Source organism: Rhinoderma darwinii, chromosome 13, assembly GCF_050947455.1.
Source record: "Rhinoderma darwinii isolate aRhiDar2 chromosome 13, aRhiDar2.hap1, whole genome shotgun sequence".
Taxonomy (NCBI): Eukaryota; Metazoa; Chordata; class Amphibia; order Anura; family Rhinodermatidae; genus Rhinoderma; species Rhinoderma darwinii.
This window is the reverse complement of record NC_134699.1, coordinates 46,671,239-46,687,761: the sequence shown is the minus strand read 5'-3', so window position 1 is coordinate 46,687,761 and position 16,523 is coordinate 46,671,239. Positions and strand designations below refer to the sequence as shown.

Here is a 16,523-nt window from a genome sequence, read left to right as displayed (position 1 = left end):
AGATAAACCACCACACAGACATAAAGCAGATCATGGAAGATGTTGTTTACAAACTCCTGAAACACTGCTGGAGCGTTGCACAGTCAAAAGGGCATTACAGGATACTCGTAGTGACCGTCTTGGGTGTTGAATGCAGTCTTACATTCGTCACCCTTGCGAACACGGATCAGGTTATAGGTCCCGTGTAGATCCAGCTTCGTGAAAATCTTGGCTCCACGAATCTTATCGAAGTGCTCAGGGATAAGCGGCAAGAGGTACTTGTTTTTTACCGTGATTAAATCCTAATTATGGCCGAGTTCAACCTGTTGTATGAAAGTTTGAATATACACTATATTCATTGATCATGTTGTGTATTATTTTATATGGTTGCTTACTTATAGTTATTTTTCTCTTTATTTTAGATGAAGATATGTTTGTGGAACTTCTCCTCTGGACTCATGCGTCTCGATTTCCCCATTTCGCAATTATATGATTATTTTATCATTCATATTATTATTTCGTCAATAAACACTTATTTGTGCACAGTGTACATGGTTACGTTATATCTTTGTAGACAACATTCTACTTTATACTATTATCTATTTTGTGAGCCCTATGTTAGGACCTCTTATGTGATATGTTGACTGGATACCTCTCTTCACTCCTGTATACCGACTTGTTCTTGACTGTTCCTTGTCTCTTGGGATTGGGGCATATACCTGGCCGATCTCATTGTTTACCCGTGTGAAATGCAGTGGTGCACCATGTATAGTGGCATTGTGTTACTCACCCTGATCCAGACGTTATGGCCGGGCTTCGATTCCCGAGTCTAACTTGTGCCTTTGTCAAACTCTACTTTTGCATCTTTGATGTGGGAGGGGGTCTTTTGGCTGGTGGGAGTGAATTCTTATGTCACTTAATTTGATGGGTACATTTAAGCTTCTCAGTCTCTGAGATTGGTCTTGGGTTAACCCCCCTGGTGTCCCGTGATTGACGGATAGGGGCCGAGGTCCATGAGTGGTATCTTTCACATTGTACGGTTTTGGATACTACATACCCTATTTATTAATTTATTATACACATTTTGTGGTTATTAACAATTTAGTCTAGGCACTTTGGAATTTGTTTCCCTCCCCCCTCCACCTTAGTACATTGTTCCCAGGTGTGTGTTTGTTGGTGATTCAGATGTTTATTGTCCATCTTTAGGATGGTGGTTATGGGTTAAAGGTCCTTTCTGCCCATGCGCGAGGATGGTCTAAATAGACGTACTCCGCATGCATATGAATGTTCTCGATGACGTACGTTGCACATGCGCAGTAGACAGGATAGCCTTTCCCTTAGCACGGCTACTTTAAATTATTGTCTTGACATGCGGAGTGGTGAGCTGGGGACGCTGAGACCGAGGAATAGTAAGTCCACATGTAATAGCTGTTTGTGTATGCTTAATCAGTGATTTTAATTCATATCTTCACCTGTTATATTGGGTATTTAAACATTGTACACCTATTTAATATAATCTTTACACTTGATATGTTGTTAAAAAACTTTAATGATGATCACTTCACTATGTCTGTCATGAAATGTTTGCTAGATAATATCATGACCTTATTAAGTATTTTTATATATATTATATCACTAATTATATATTTTGATTATTGATTACTTTTAGTCTTTATATACCTGTCACATTGTACATTTGCACATGCTTGAGAAAGGTCCTGCTGGACTGAAACGTTTCATATTTGGGTGAATAAAATTCCCTTTATATTTTGGATTGGTGCCTCGTCTCTCCTCTTCTGTCTTCCTGCATAGTCTGCCCCGGAGATGCAGCAGAACAGGGAAGTAGAGGCCTTCGAAATTTGGATGCCAGTCGACAAGACCTCTTCTACCGACGAACTTCCAAAGTGCGCTCTTGGATCCTCATATAGGTCCGGGTTGCCAGAAGTATTAGGGCATCCAAGGTAGCAGGAAGCTCTCGAGCTTCCAGTTCATCCTTTTTATGGGAAGCAAGACCCTGCCAGAAAGGCGCAACCAAAGCCTCATTATTCCAAGCCAGCTCCGTTGCCAGCATACTAAAGGAGATGGCATACTCCCGTACAGTTGGCTCCCCTCGATTGAGGGTCAGCAATGAGACAGCTGCAGAGGATGTTCGACTCAGTTCCTCGAATACTGTGCAAAAAGTCTCAAGTAACAGTGGCAAATCAGAAAACTCTGGACCCCCTCTCATTCCAAGATGGGGTTCGACCATGCCAGGGCTTTGCCAGAGAGGAGAGAACTAATAAAAGCAACCTTGGCTTCGTCAGAGGGGAAGAGATGGGCATGTAACTTGAAGTGGATCGTACACTGATTAATGAAGCCTCTACAAGTCTTAGGATCCCCATCGTAGCGAGGAGGTGGAGGCAACAAAATTGTAGACCCAGGACAGGCAGGAGGGATAGCAGGTGGAGAAGCAGTGGGGGCAGCCAGAAAAGGTACAGATGGAAGATCCAAATGGGTAATTATGGAATTTACCGCCTGTCGAAGCTGATCCTGGCATGCCCGGATGTCACACATGTCCACTTCCATCATCTGGACTGTACTTTCAGATTGACCAGTGGGATCCATGGCCTGAGCGTACTGTCACGGGTATAGGGTATGTGGACCCAATAGGCCACTCCGCCGCAGCGGAGTAGCAGCTGGCCAAACAATAGCCAATAACCGTCTTTAGGACAAGAGTACCTGTATAGATGATTTGGCAGACACTCGGTGTAGCCGATATGTGGCGTAGCAGACACGTGGCACAGATGACACTTGGCACAGATGACACTTGGCACAGACGACACCTGACTTAGCACCGCAACAAACACAATTATTGATACAGGGTACAGGAACACAGGATACAACTAAGGGACCATTTGCAATAATGAACATGGGCAGACACAACAACGCTCAGGCAAGGAGGAAGAGGGCAGAGTCCTTTTTATACATGGGGGTGAGTGGGGATTGGATAGGGAGCTTTATTCTGGTACGCGCGCTGGTTCTTTAAAGCCGGGAGTGAGCGCTCGAACCCTATGCACATCAGCAGCAGCCGAGGACTGTCTTGCGTGCCGGTGTCTCAGAGGAGGGAGACGACACCAAGAGCTCACAGGCTTGCAGTCACGGCTGTTGGCAGGTGATTAATGCTGATGGTCCGCGACCATTACAAATACTAGAAGCTCTTTGCTCCCTTCCAGATAATTTACACTCTAATCCAAACACAAAAGAAAGCAGCTGAGGGCATTCAATATTAACAGTACAATGTACCGATGGAAAGCAGGAGCGGGAAGATCAGGAAGTCTGTGTGTACAACCTAATAACATGCAGCCTAAGGATCTTTCCTCTACAGGGCACCTTGGAAACTTGCAAGGATCAGAGTAAAATAATGAAATGTGTTGTTCCCTCAAGAACATCGTAGTGGGGATGGTAAGGGCCTCACCACAGGGTCCCCCGCCAATCACTAGAACGAGGGTCCTGAGACACCCGTTCCTCCTCACTGTGATTGTGTATTCCAGTGTATGTCTTGCTATAGCATAGGATTTCCTCAATCTTTTTTACATTCTTTTTATTATTGTATTTATTTTTACAGTACATAATTTGATTATTACATTTGATGTATAGGCAGACCTCTATTGAGCCAATATGTCCATATTGGCTATATCCAGATTAACCATCAATTGCTTCCTTGAAAATGTTTATGTTCTTCTACAGGTCTCATCTCAACACCCATACATGGAGATGACTATTGGAAGGCCGCATGTCATTACAGTGGACTATAATGATACAAAGGAGTTTGAGGCAGCTATTAAAGCCATTATGAGGGGCAAGGTATTGTGAAGGCCACATAGGGATTTATTTAAGAAAATCACTGCAGGTAAAAAATAGATCAGCTATGCAAGCAACCAATCAGATCACTGCATTAGTTTTCTAACCGTCACTGACATATTGAGAGCCGAAATCTAATAGGGCAACACCTCCAATTTTTGATTGTACTAGTTTTTATATATGAAACCCTATAGTCAGTATATTGTGTATTTATTAATCTGAAGCAGATGGAACTGCATTTCTTATATTAGCTAGTATTGTCTTGGCTTCTCCAGCTCCTTTTTTTTCTAGTGAACACGCATATTGTTGATAATCTACGACTGGACAGGAGTGTGTTATGGCTGTTGTATTCATCAAAATCTGTAGATATATTAAATAAACCAAAAACTACGTGAGTTGTTAGGGTTACTAGAGTATAATGCTTGATAATTGCAGAACATTTTTGTAATAGGTATATACACGACTGTTTTTTCATTGAATGTGCTTATAAGAAGTTGATAGAGAAATAAATAAATGTGTTCGCCAGGTGTGTAACTAGGAAAGACTGGGCCCCATAGCAAACTTTTGACTGGGACCCCCTCCCCTGGTTGCCACATATAACCCTCCCTTGTAGATAGTCTCCCCCGTAGATTGTGTCATACATCCCCCCTGTAGATTGTGCCATACATCCCTCACTGTAGATAGTGCCATACAGACCCATGTCGATTCTGTAATACACCCCCCTGTAGATGTTGCCATACATCCCCCCAGTAGACAGTGCTATACAGCCCCCCTGTAGATAGTGCCACAACCCCTTGTAGATAGTGCCACCCTTCCCCCTGTAGATAGTGCCCCCTCCCACCTTGCAGACAGTGCCATACAGCCCCCTTGTAGATAGTGCCATAAAGCCCCCTGTATATAGTGCCCCCCTTGTAAATAGTGTCATACAGCCTCCCTGTAGATAATGCCCCCTAACTCTGCCTTGAAGATAGTGCCATACAGCCCCGTGTAGATGGTGGCCCCACCTCCCCCGTGTAGATAGTACCATACAGCCCCCCTTGTAGATAGGGCCCCCACTTCCCTCTTGTAGATAGTGCCATACAGCCCCCTGTATAGTGCCCCCATGAAGATAGTGCCATACAGCACCCCTGTAGGTAGCACCCCCACCTCTCCCTTGTAGATAGCGCTCCCCAGACAAATAAAACAAAAAAATTATACTCACATAGGCCCCGTTCCCGCGATGAACAAAGCTGCTCCACAGCATCCTCCACGCCGCTGGGATCCTTGCATAGGACGGCGTGATCCAGTGACGTCATCATGCTGGCCTGCACAGGGATCCAAACGTGGCCTGTAGCCTAGTAAATGGCAGATCAGGGAGATACCTCCCTGCTCTGCCATAGTGTTCAATAGTATCTGCGTCCTAAGGATACTACTGAATGTGACATGGGGGCCCAAGTGTAATAAAGCGATTAAATATGAATATATGATATAGATCTATATGATGTAGATAGATAGATAGATAGATAGATAGATATTAGATAGATAGATAGATATTAGATAGATATTAATTAGATAGATAGATATTAATTAGATAGATAGATATTAGATAGATAGATAGATAGATATTAGATAGATAGATATTAGATAGATATTAGATAGATGGATAGATAGATATTAGATGATTGATTGATAGATAGATATTAGATAGATAGATGGATAGATAGATATTAGAAGATAGATATTAGATAGATATTAGATATATGGATGGATAGATAGATATTAGATATTAGATGATTGATATATGGATGGATAGATATTAGAAGATAGATATTAGATAGATGGATGGATAGATAGATAGATATTAGATGGATAGATAGATAGATAGATGGATAGATATGAGATAGATAGATAGATAGATAGATAGATAGATAGATAGATAGATAGATAGATAGATAGATAGATAGATAGATAGATAGATAGATTGCCTTTGGCAAAAAAAATAGATCTACAACTGGCTGGAGGGAGGACAGAGGTAACGGGGGTTGCTATAAAGGGGCCTGAGGTCTGGCTAATGCTTCAATTTGAGGTCATTGAGCCATAGAGGTGTCAGTTCTGGATGGTTTAACAGCTAATATTCCTGAGAAGCTGAGAGAGAAGTCTCATTATCTGGAAGGTTCGGTGCAGAAGAATAATAGTATATCACTGAGCTCAGGGACGAGGCCCAAGGGAACTCATTAGACAATGTGATGAGGAGAGAAAGTATGCGGGCATGGAAGCAGAACCCTAATATTCTCTGTTTATTACCCCTGGTGAACAGTGTCTAGGCTGTTGCTGCTGCAGTAATGTCGCCATGTGGATACAACACTGTCCTTTAGTATATTTGGTGAATTTCTCTTATGCTGTAGTTATACCGCACATGTACATGATTGTGACGGAAGTCATGTACCATCAGCTAAAACAACTGCTGTTACGAGATGCACTGAATCCCCTATTCGTTATATTCCCCCATTAACAAATAATAATGGATTTTATTGAAAGGGGGTGTCAAGTAATCAGTTTTGTCTACAAATCTATGCATTTCCCTTCCAATAGATTGAACCATACCTACACTATGAATTTACGAGTGAAGGAATGCTGCAGAGACTTCATGCCTATATCCAGCACCAGGTAAGCTGCGGATTGTGTCCTGTCTTTAGATACCTGTTACAATCTAGAAAACGGTTTCATGCAAAGTTTGCTTTATACTCTTATTGAATACTTGTAAAATGTATTCTGCTCCAGCAGTAATCCTCAGTAAACTGTGCATTCCTCTATTCTTTGTACTACACCACTAAATTGTTAAATCAATGAAAATCCGACAGACCACAATTTGCTGGAAATGTTCATTATAGATAATGCCTATCTGTGGATGATGGAGCATAATGTGCTTTCAATTCTTTTCTGTTTCCTTTTCCATTATTCATCATCCTCCATGGTCTCACAAGAAAATTGTTATTCTGTATTCATATGTCTTCTTAATGCTGGTTTTTTTTTCTTCTTTTTCCCCAATCTTTGCTATGTTCCCATTAATTTTGCTATTTTATCACCTGCTGCATTCATTTATATCCATCGGATATGAAACCACTTACAGGAATTTTGCTCTCCCCCATTGCCCTTGCCCATTCCCGTTAATACATCCCAGATTCATCTTCCCTCTTCCTTGGTTCTCATCAATCATACACACCTGATTTGGTCATCCAGTGAACCTCCTCCCTCCATGTGGCCCCCTGTCACGTCGATGCAAGTCTGGTTGTCTGCAGAAGGAGAATCCTGCACAAGTGCGTGCTGGGACCGTGACTTGGTATGTGAGCCCACATTCTTCATCATCGTCAACAGACAACAGGTCCTGGAGCAGTAAGTATACTATAGGCCAAAACTATGTCATGCCTACTAGCCGAGGCTCAGGCGCCATTCTGATACTTCATGATACTGTAGTCACACCGGGTCATTTAACTACTAAAGCCTAGTAAAAGCGGCTCTATAGAGTTTCTGAGAGATTACGTTCATGGAAGTAATGTCAATTTTGAACTAAAGTAGAGTTCCCATATTGATAGTACACATGTAGCTTTGGCTTACAATTAGAAAAAGTGAATGTGAATTAGAGTGACTGGAGCTAAACTGCAATACCAGACATCGCCCATAGACAGACGTGGTGCTATTTCTGGGGTAAAAAAAAAAGCAGATCCTTTTTTCTATCCTGGACAACCCCTTTAAATAATCCTACAACTTTTGTGTAGAACCCATGGGACCTAGGGATCGATATATGCAGAGTTTTTTTACTACTACTGAGGTTCTACTTTTTCTGTAATCCATGATTGGTTCCCATTTAAACTCTACTGTTGAAATATCTATCCTTACAACACGACTTCTTTAGGTCTTTCCTGATAAATCAGCTGAGCTCTTCTAGCATCTTTCTTGCATAGCAACATCTATGTCTAGAAAGAAATATGGCAAACAATTTTTTTTCATTACATTCTTCGAAGATTATATATATGGTTACTACAAGATAGGATGTGTATTTTAGTCAATGTATTTTCTAAATTGACACCAACTTGGAGATGGTTCATTGTTTTCCACCAAGTCCACATCTGTAGATCCTGGCAATTCCATAGGATCTGAAATCAATCCCATGTGGGGGGAAAAGACAAGTGTCCATCAATGTCTTATGTTGAGCTGGAAAGGCTGGATTTTAACTCATCCGATCCTTCATTCCTAATTGGCAACTTATCGCGCCCCCCCATTGAAAAAACATGACGTTTCGACTTTCCTAAGGTTAGGGAAGTTGATTTTTCTGCAAAATGATAATTTGGCCGACAGATATTTTTTTCTAAATGGACAACTTTAATGTGTGTGTAGTCTTTTCTCAAAGATGTTAACGGTTTCTTATTGTCAGAAATTCAGTTGCCAGATTATTTATGGCTTTATGTGACACGTTCACATTCACCTTCCTACTTAACTTTCAAATGAGGTCGTCTTACTTCCAGCATACATAAGAAAAAATTCTAAGAAGCCAAAATCTCATCAATAAAAATGATATCTTTATTAATTGTATTTTGATAAAGACAGTCTATTTGAAAAAGAGGATTGTCACACAAACAAGGGACCGGACGGCTTCGGCGAGTCATTTAAACATATAGTAACAAATTATTGCTTCTGACATGGACCCAAGGTATGTCTTACATCACAAATTTAATATATACAATAGTGCAATGAAAAACCAACATATCCGCAATAAATATTATAGTAACAAACCCATATGTGTGAGACCACAAAAATGGTGTCCTCCCCATCTAATATGTCTAACGAGATCAAGATTGCCTGCTGGAAGTGTAGCTAAATATGGACATGTGGATTGTTAGGAATGTTGCTAAACAAGCTATTTCCAAAGACTCGTAGGAGAGATTGAGCATTCCTTGACCATAAAGAAAATCTAACGTTAGCCTTCTTGGATTATTGCGTAATTCAACTAGTGTCTTATAGGCTACAGACTTTGTACAGAAGAAATGGAGCAGAATGATCTCTGTTTAACTTAAAGATGAATACTACATTTAAAATAGAATATAGGATCTACTAATCTCAACAAGATTCTTTTTAGCATTACTCTTTACATCTCTGCGGAACTAGGAAGAAATGGAATTATGTTTTATTTGAAGTTTACTTGGTCTAACGATTGACCTTACAAAATATATTCTTCTTTTTTTATTATTCCCAAAGTATTCCAAAGTATTCCATAGAGAACAAACCATTCAATGTCTCACTTTAGGTGGTTAAAGTAGGTAATGATCGGGGCTCACACTGTCTTAGGCAAAGACCGTGTCAAGGCATCAGAACTCGGGCAAGGTAGTGAGTTAAAGGAGATGATATTTAAAATATAATAATGAGAAGTATAAATGATATAATAATGCATTTCTAATGAGTACTGATCAGTTAAGAATTATGGACTTTAAGGAATTATGGGCTTTAAACAATGACAGCAAACTGCATTGTGGGTGATTTATCAAAACAACACAAAGGAAAAGTGGAGGAGCTAACCATAGCAAACAATTAGAAAGCTTCTTTCATTTTCAAAAGGTCCTTTGAAAAATGAGAGTTGTAATCTGATTGGTTGCTTTGGGCATGGGCTGCTCTTTTTCTTTGCAAAAGTTTTTTATAAAACCTCTAGCGAAATTAAAATAACATTTCTTCCTAGAGCTGAGCAACATAATGATAATGAAAAGTAATTAATTCTGAGCTATGGTGGCCTCACCGTTTTTTCCCAAAAACAATTGTGATAGGTTCAATATGGAATGTATCATTTTGTGTCCACTGCAGCCCAAAAGTTTCTTAACCCTTTAAAGGGCAGCTGGGAGAAGGCATTTTCTTCAGCAACTTAGTGGTGACATGAGATTGTGATAATGCTTCTCCTGCTTGTTGTAGTCTCACAGGATAGAGGGGAGGACATTTGTTACAGCTGATGACTTCTCTCTTTGTGCTGTGTCACGATCACGAGTGCAAACAGCAGTAATTAACAAGGTGTTTCATTTTTTTTTTACCAAAAATGGCTCTGATTTTGCTAAATAAGTACAAACACAACAAAAATAAACATGAGATTGAAACTGTCCATCAGATGAAAGGATCTAAGATCTATTTATTATCTGGTAGTTTGCCATTATATATTTGTTAAAACCCTTAACATGCCCTAGATAGAGATTCCCCATTCTATCTCAGTCCTAGTAGACTAAAGTTGTTCATGGTAAATCACAGAAGCCAAGATTTCTACGGGTATACTATGAGTAGACTTTTCCCCTAAAGTGGCTGTGAAACTAATTAACTTCAACCAGCTGAAATTAGTAGGGACCCCAAGATCTGTGATCTACAACCTGTAGGAGTCGTAGTTTTGCAACAACTGGAGAGTCACAAGTTGAATGTAATCAGCAGCTATGATGCTCAAACTCTAACAACACCTGCGTCTATAATTTGATAGTTTCTCTAAGAATAGATCTCCATGGCATCTTAACTGGTTCCTGACTGCCCACGGCAATTATACGATGGGCTGTCGAGGTCCTTAAAACTCGTGCCATAGTACATCTACTGTTGCCCGCGCGATAGGGCAGCTAAATGTTGGGTTGCCCAGCAAACAGTGACTGCCTGGCACCTTGGAGAGAAGATAGAAGCTGTTTTTACTGCTTCTGTCTTCTCTGATCTCTTTCACACAACGCTTAATGAGTGCTGTGTATTGAATAGAGCCAGTGGCAGCGCCGCTGCCTCTATGGGTCCCGGTAATCATGTGACTGGTCACATGATCACCGGGATGCAGTTAGTGGAAGACTTCTGCTGGGTCTAACTACTGTTGGGTCCACACAATAGTCACTATAAGAGGGCTAATTTCCCCTGTGCAGTCCCAGTTACTGTGGAAAAACATGGTGTAATAGAGAAAAAAAAAATAAAGTCCCCCAAAGGTATTTTCTGACCTTTTGAGGGACAAGCCATAATAATAAAAAGACGTAAAATAAATAAAATAAAGTTGACACACAAAATACCCACCCCCAAAAAGGTTCTACACGTCAATCAGTGTCGTAACGATAGCCCTGACCCATTTACGCTGAAATAGACATGTCAAATTTTAGGGTAGACAATGACGATCATAAATAAATGGTCTATTTTAGGGCAAAACCATATTATTACCAGAAAAAAATAGCTGAAAAGGTGTTTGGTCCTGAAGGCTCAAACCCTTGGCTAAACGGTGTTTGATCCTGAACCGGTTAATGCTGACCTGGCAAAACATATTTAAAACTGGCCATGCATATTAGATTAAAAGTGTCTGGCATGTGGTACCAGATTGGTCATGAAAGAACCTCCTCACGAACATGCCAGGCTGAACTGGCCAATCGGTTGTACAAAGGGACCCCTTTCTCTTACAACTGTATAAAGAAAAACATAATGGACAAAGAAGAAAATGATCGACGCGATTGGCCGAGATCAGTGTACACATACCATTTTTTTTTAAAATATTTCCATACCATCATTGGTCCAATTGGTCGAAATTGCCCATTTTGACCAATTTATGTCTAAAGTGTGTACAAGTATGTAAATATACTATACATAAGATCTTTATAGATACATTCAGACACACAATAATTCATGTTCAAAAATCTTTATTACATCCTACCTACATGCTTCTTAACAATCCGTCACCCTGTTTGTACCAAATGTAAGAATTTCTATGCCAAGGACATCTGCATATATCTATGTTGGTGTGGACTTAATATTAAGATACATTTCATAATTTGTCATAGGAATAATGCTAGGTTTATCCATATATTTGTTATATATATATATATATATATATATATATATATATATATATATATACTGATCTGACTAGTCGTTTGTATCATGTCGTGTCATTTTGTCCCCCAAAGGCTTGGAGCCCAATGTGAAAGTACAGAATCTGTTATGAGCCACTTGTACCCGGCTGTGTCACCGTCTGTCCGAGAATGCTACCTTCAGAGGGAACCATTGCTCTTTAGCTGTTCGGGACAAAGCACAAAGTTCCGCAGGCTGTGCCCATGTAGAGACTACCGTCGTGGACAAGTTGCTTTGTGTAAAGACTGCGCGTGATGCGATTGATTGTTCATTAAAGCCACTAATTGTCTTCATTATACTTCCAACTACTGATCATATGGACTGCTGCATGTAGAGGTCCTTCTGTACCTTTTATAACTGAATATACAGGCTGGAATCACTGCCCGGAGTTTTATGCTGCAGCATAAAGCAATAGTGAGCAAAGTATTCACTCACACAACAACCTGTGTAATACTTCTTGGAGCCACGTAATGATCTCCATGCCCTGTTATGGTTTTCGATCAAGGGTCGACTACATTTTTTATAAGTAAAGCACAATGAAGATAAAACAGGAAAGCAACAACAGTGACCAAGCGGTGGGAATAGACCTTCAAGGTCTCAAGAAGGGATCCTTCAAAAAGGGCATATTCTTACTGCAATATTTTGGAACTACTCATAATATTCGTGGTCTCATTGCCAGATAGTGTGGTACAGCTAGTGCCAACCCAGTGACTTTTAGAAGGAACATCACTTCCATTTGTGAACATTACCAATATAACAATATGATTTTTTTTTTTATATATATAGAAAGTCGAGGAAACACAAATTTTAATAAAATGTTGAGGATTTAAAATAATTATTAAATCATTTGGACCAAATGTGAAGTTCATAAAGTAACTTGTTTTAAGCCACTGTGGCAGATAATGGTTACGAGGTGGAGATACTGTATATGCACTTTTTTTCTGAAAAGCTGACACTTCCAATTAAACTGGAATGTGTGAAAAGAAGCGTGTGAGCAATATAATTTCTTTCTTTCAATTATTTATGTTAATAAAGACTGAACTGGTGAAACAGAATTAATATTATTTGATTTTAGTTTAGAGTAGCATACCAGCAATATTTATACACTTGGCCTTATTTATCAAAACCGTTTTTGTCAGCCATAGCAACCAATCACGGCAGCTTTTAGTTTATCCAGGGCAGATTAAAAAATTTAATGCTGAGCTCTGGTTGGTTGTTATGGGCAACAAGGCCAGTTTTTCTGTGAGTTTTGATAAATAAGGTCCATGTGCACGACACATGACTTTTCTTTTTGAGGATTCTTCCCTGATAAAACTGTAAACTCATGAACATATAGATAAGTAAATTTAGTAAGTCGTAGAACTTTCTTGGGTTTCTCAGGAATCACCTCAAAGACGTCTAACACTTTTGAAATGTTAATATAGTTAATTACAAAATCAACTATGCTTTTCAATGCAGTTAAAAAAAAAAGTAATGCCAACTATGGACACGTTATCATGGGACCATTTTCAGTAGCATATGTTGAATGTATACTGAAAATGCAGTGTGAAAAGAGACTTAGGCCCTGTGCACATCAAGTTTTTTGCCTACGTTTGACATATACATCGGAAAAAAGGTCCCAACATTAAACGTAGGCCGAGACACAGATGCACAACGGAGGCATCAGTCACCATAAACTTTATTGGCATGCGTTATTTGGATATGTCGTGCACAGAGTTTGTGACGTATCTGATAAATGGATACCATTATAGTCTATAGGTGACAGATGCGACCAGTAGGCATCCATTTAGCGTATCCCTCTCCCATAGACTATAATGGTATCCGTTTCACGTATGTGTCATGAAAGGCTATTGGAAAACCCATTATGTATACGTTAAATGTATACCTGTGATAGATACCATACAGTTTTGTTTAAATGGTGGTCGGTACTCTGGTGTCTGTGTGGTTCTCGAGGAAGGGAATATATCCCTAGTTATATATTGAATGAAAGATCCCGGAACTCACTTTCCAATAAATCCAATAGATTTACAAATACAGTGGCATATGTCACCCATAGGCTCCCATGTTAAAAAAAAAGTATACCACGTGTTATACGTTTTCTGCGGGATCCGACTGGATGGAATAGCAGTCTACTACATTATTAAATTCTTCAAAATATAGGATACACTTTGTCTAACGGAGCCCTATAAAACCTTTAGCCTGTACGTCAGGAGCTTTCCCTATGTACACGCTACACATAAGGAAAAAACTTGATGTTTACGCTTGCCGACCCATGGCTTCGGCCGTCAGGTGGTGAGTGTACCTAACGGCCCACAGCCATGGACGTGACCGTATCCCCCCTCTTACGCCCCATCTTCTTGGGGCCAGAGTGAGAGAGAAACTTCTTCACAAGGGTAGGAGCATTGAGCACAGGCAATGGCTGGAGCAGGCCAGCAGGTCTGGAGTGAGCGACCTTGTTAGCTGCACACACTGAGCAAGATGAAACAAAGTCCATAATGTCCTTTGGCAGAGTGGGCCACCAGAAATAACGGGCAATCAGATCCCGGGTCCCCGCGTGACCTGCCAGTCTAGAGGAGTGTCCCCAGCGGAGGATTCTCCCTCTGTCAGGCAGGTGCACAAAAGTCTTCCCTGTAGGAATATCCACAACTTGCAGGGGATTGACAGAGACAATGAAAGATGGCTCAATAATGTTCTGTGGAATTTCCATGGTGTCTTCTGTCTCGAAAGAGCTGGACAAGGCATCGGACCTCACAGTGACCACCTGGCCTGACGAGGGTTCAGCCGTTGGGCCGTCTGAAGATAGGTGAGGTTCTTGTGGTCTGTAAAAATCAGGATGGGATGAGCTGCGCCCTCTAGTAGATATCTCCACTCTTCCAGAGCCAATTTGATGGCCAGTAACTCCAGGTCCCCAATCAAGTAGTTGCGTTCTGCGGAAGAGAAGAGCTTAGAAAAATATCCACATACCATTGACTTGCCCTTGGAACCTCTCTGGAACAGGAGTGCACCAGCACCGACAGAGGATGTGTCCACCTCCAACGAGAACTGTAGAGAAACATCTGGATGATGGAGGATAGAGGCTGACGTGAAGGCACTCTTCAGGCTATTGAATGCCGACTCTGCCTTAGGAGTCCACACCTTGGCGTTTCTGCCCTTCTTAGTGAGGTTAGAGATAGGAGAAGTCAGTGAGGAGAAGTTTGGAATAAACTGTAAAAATTGGCGAATCCCAGAAAGCGGTGTATGGCCCTCAAGCCTTGAGGGCGTGGCAATTCCAGGAGAGACTTGACCTTTTCAGGATCCATCTTGAGACCTCTATTCGAGACAATGTAGCCCAGGAAGGGTAGGGCATATTTTTCAAACACGCATTTCTCCAACTTGGCGTACAGACGATTCTCCCTTAGCAAAACTTGACGGACATGTCTCTGATGCGTCATAGGATCTGGAGAAAAAATCAAGATGTCATCAAGATATACTACAACAAAAACATAGAAGAGGTCACGGAAAATGTCATTAACGAACTCCTGGAAGGTCGCGGGAGCATTACACAGGCCACAGGGCGTTACAAGATCTTCATAGTGTCCATCACAGGTGTTAAATGCAGTCTTCCATTTGTCACCCCGGCGAATCCGAATTAGGTTATAAGCTCCACGCAGGTGTAGTGTGGAAAAAAATCTTGGCACCGCGTATACAATCAAACAGTTCTGAGATCAGTGGCAATGGATACTTATTTTTCACCGTGATCTGGTTGAGACCCCGGTAGTCAATACAAGGACGCAGGGAGCCATCCTTCTTTTTGACAAAGAAGAACCCGGCTCCTGCCGGGGAGGAAGACTTCCGTATGAAGCCCCTCTCCAAGTTCTCTTTAACATAGGCGGACATAGACAGAGTCTATGGCAAGGAGAGAGGATATACCCTACCACAGGGAAGGGATGCACCAGGAATAAGCTCGATAGGACAGTTATACGCCTGGTGCGGGTGCAGCGTCTCCGCCTCCCTCTTGCTGACGACGTCCAAAAATGCAGCATAATGACCAGGCAATCCTGCCAATGACCGAGGCTGAGCTGAACGAATCTGCACCAGGCAATGGCTGTGACACTCGGGGCCCCACTGGAGAACCACTCCAGAGTTCCAGTCCAGGACTGGGGCATGTAGTCGGAGCCAAGTCAGGCCCAGCAGCACGGGGTTAACGGCCTTGGACAGGACATAGAATGATAGAAGCTCAGAGTGGAGAGCCCCTACTTGGTGCCTCAGTGGCTTGGTCACAGCTATAACTGGGTCTGGCAGAGGTAGTCCATTTACCGATGCTACCATTTAACGGTCTCTCCAGAGGGGTAGTGGGTAATTGAAGAAGATCCACCAGGTCTCTACAAATGAAATTAGCAGCGGATCCAGATTCCAGATACGCAGAGACCTGATGCATTTTCTCACCGGACACTATAGTCACGGGTATGGACAATTTAGACGGGAGTCCTTCTTTGCCCAAGGTTGTCTCTCCTTCCAACCCTAGGTTTGGGGCTTTTGGGGACACAGATGCACAGGATGGCCTCCGAGGCCGCAATATAGACAGAGTCCCGAAGTGCGTCTGCGTTGTCTCTCATGGGTAGACAGCTTACATTGGTTCCTCCTCACAGACTCTTTAGGAGGATCGGAACCTGAGAACAGCAGAGGTTGCTGCAAGGTAGAAACCGGACTAGAGGCCTCCCTCCCAACGAGCCTCTTGGAGTCGTTCTCGGAGCATTCTATCAATCCGGGCAGCCAGAAGGATGAGGTCATCCAGGGTAGATGGCAGGTCTCGAGCGACAAGTTCGTCCTTAATTTTAGGAGACAGTCCATGCCAGAATGTA

The 16,523-nt window shown here is 41.6% G+C and overlaps 1 protein-coding gene across 3 annotated transcripts in view; it reads left to right on the top strand.

Annotated features, from left to right (window-relative positions):
* The window catches only part of MGAT5B (alpha-1,6-mannosylglycoprotein 6-beta-N-acetylglucosaminyltransferase B), an 83,967-nt gene extending 71,243 nt beyond the window's left edge, over positions 1-12,724 (top strand). For all 3 annotated transcript variants that reach the window (XM_075846311.1, XM_075846310.1, XM_075846312.1), the window contains exons 15-18: positions 3,706-3,822; positions 6,391-6,465; positions 6,929-7,191; positions 11,739-12,724. In XM_075846311.1, the coding sequence (XP_075702426.1) occupies positions 3,706-3,822; positions 6,391-6,465; positions 6,929-7,191; positions 11,739-11,937 (654 nt within the window). In that variant the 3' untranslated portion in view covers positions 11,938-12,724. The remainder of the gene's footprint in view (positions 1-3,705; positions 3,823-6,390; positions 6,466-6,928; positions 7,192-11,738) is intronic.
* Positions 12,725-16,523: the final 3,799 nt, after the last annotated feature.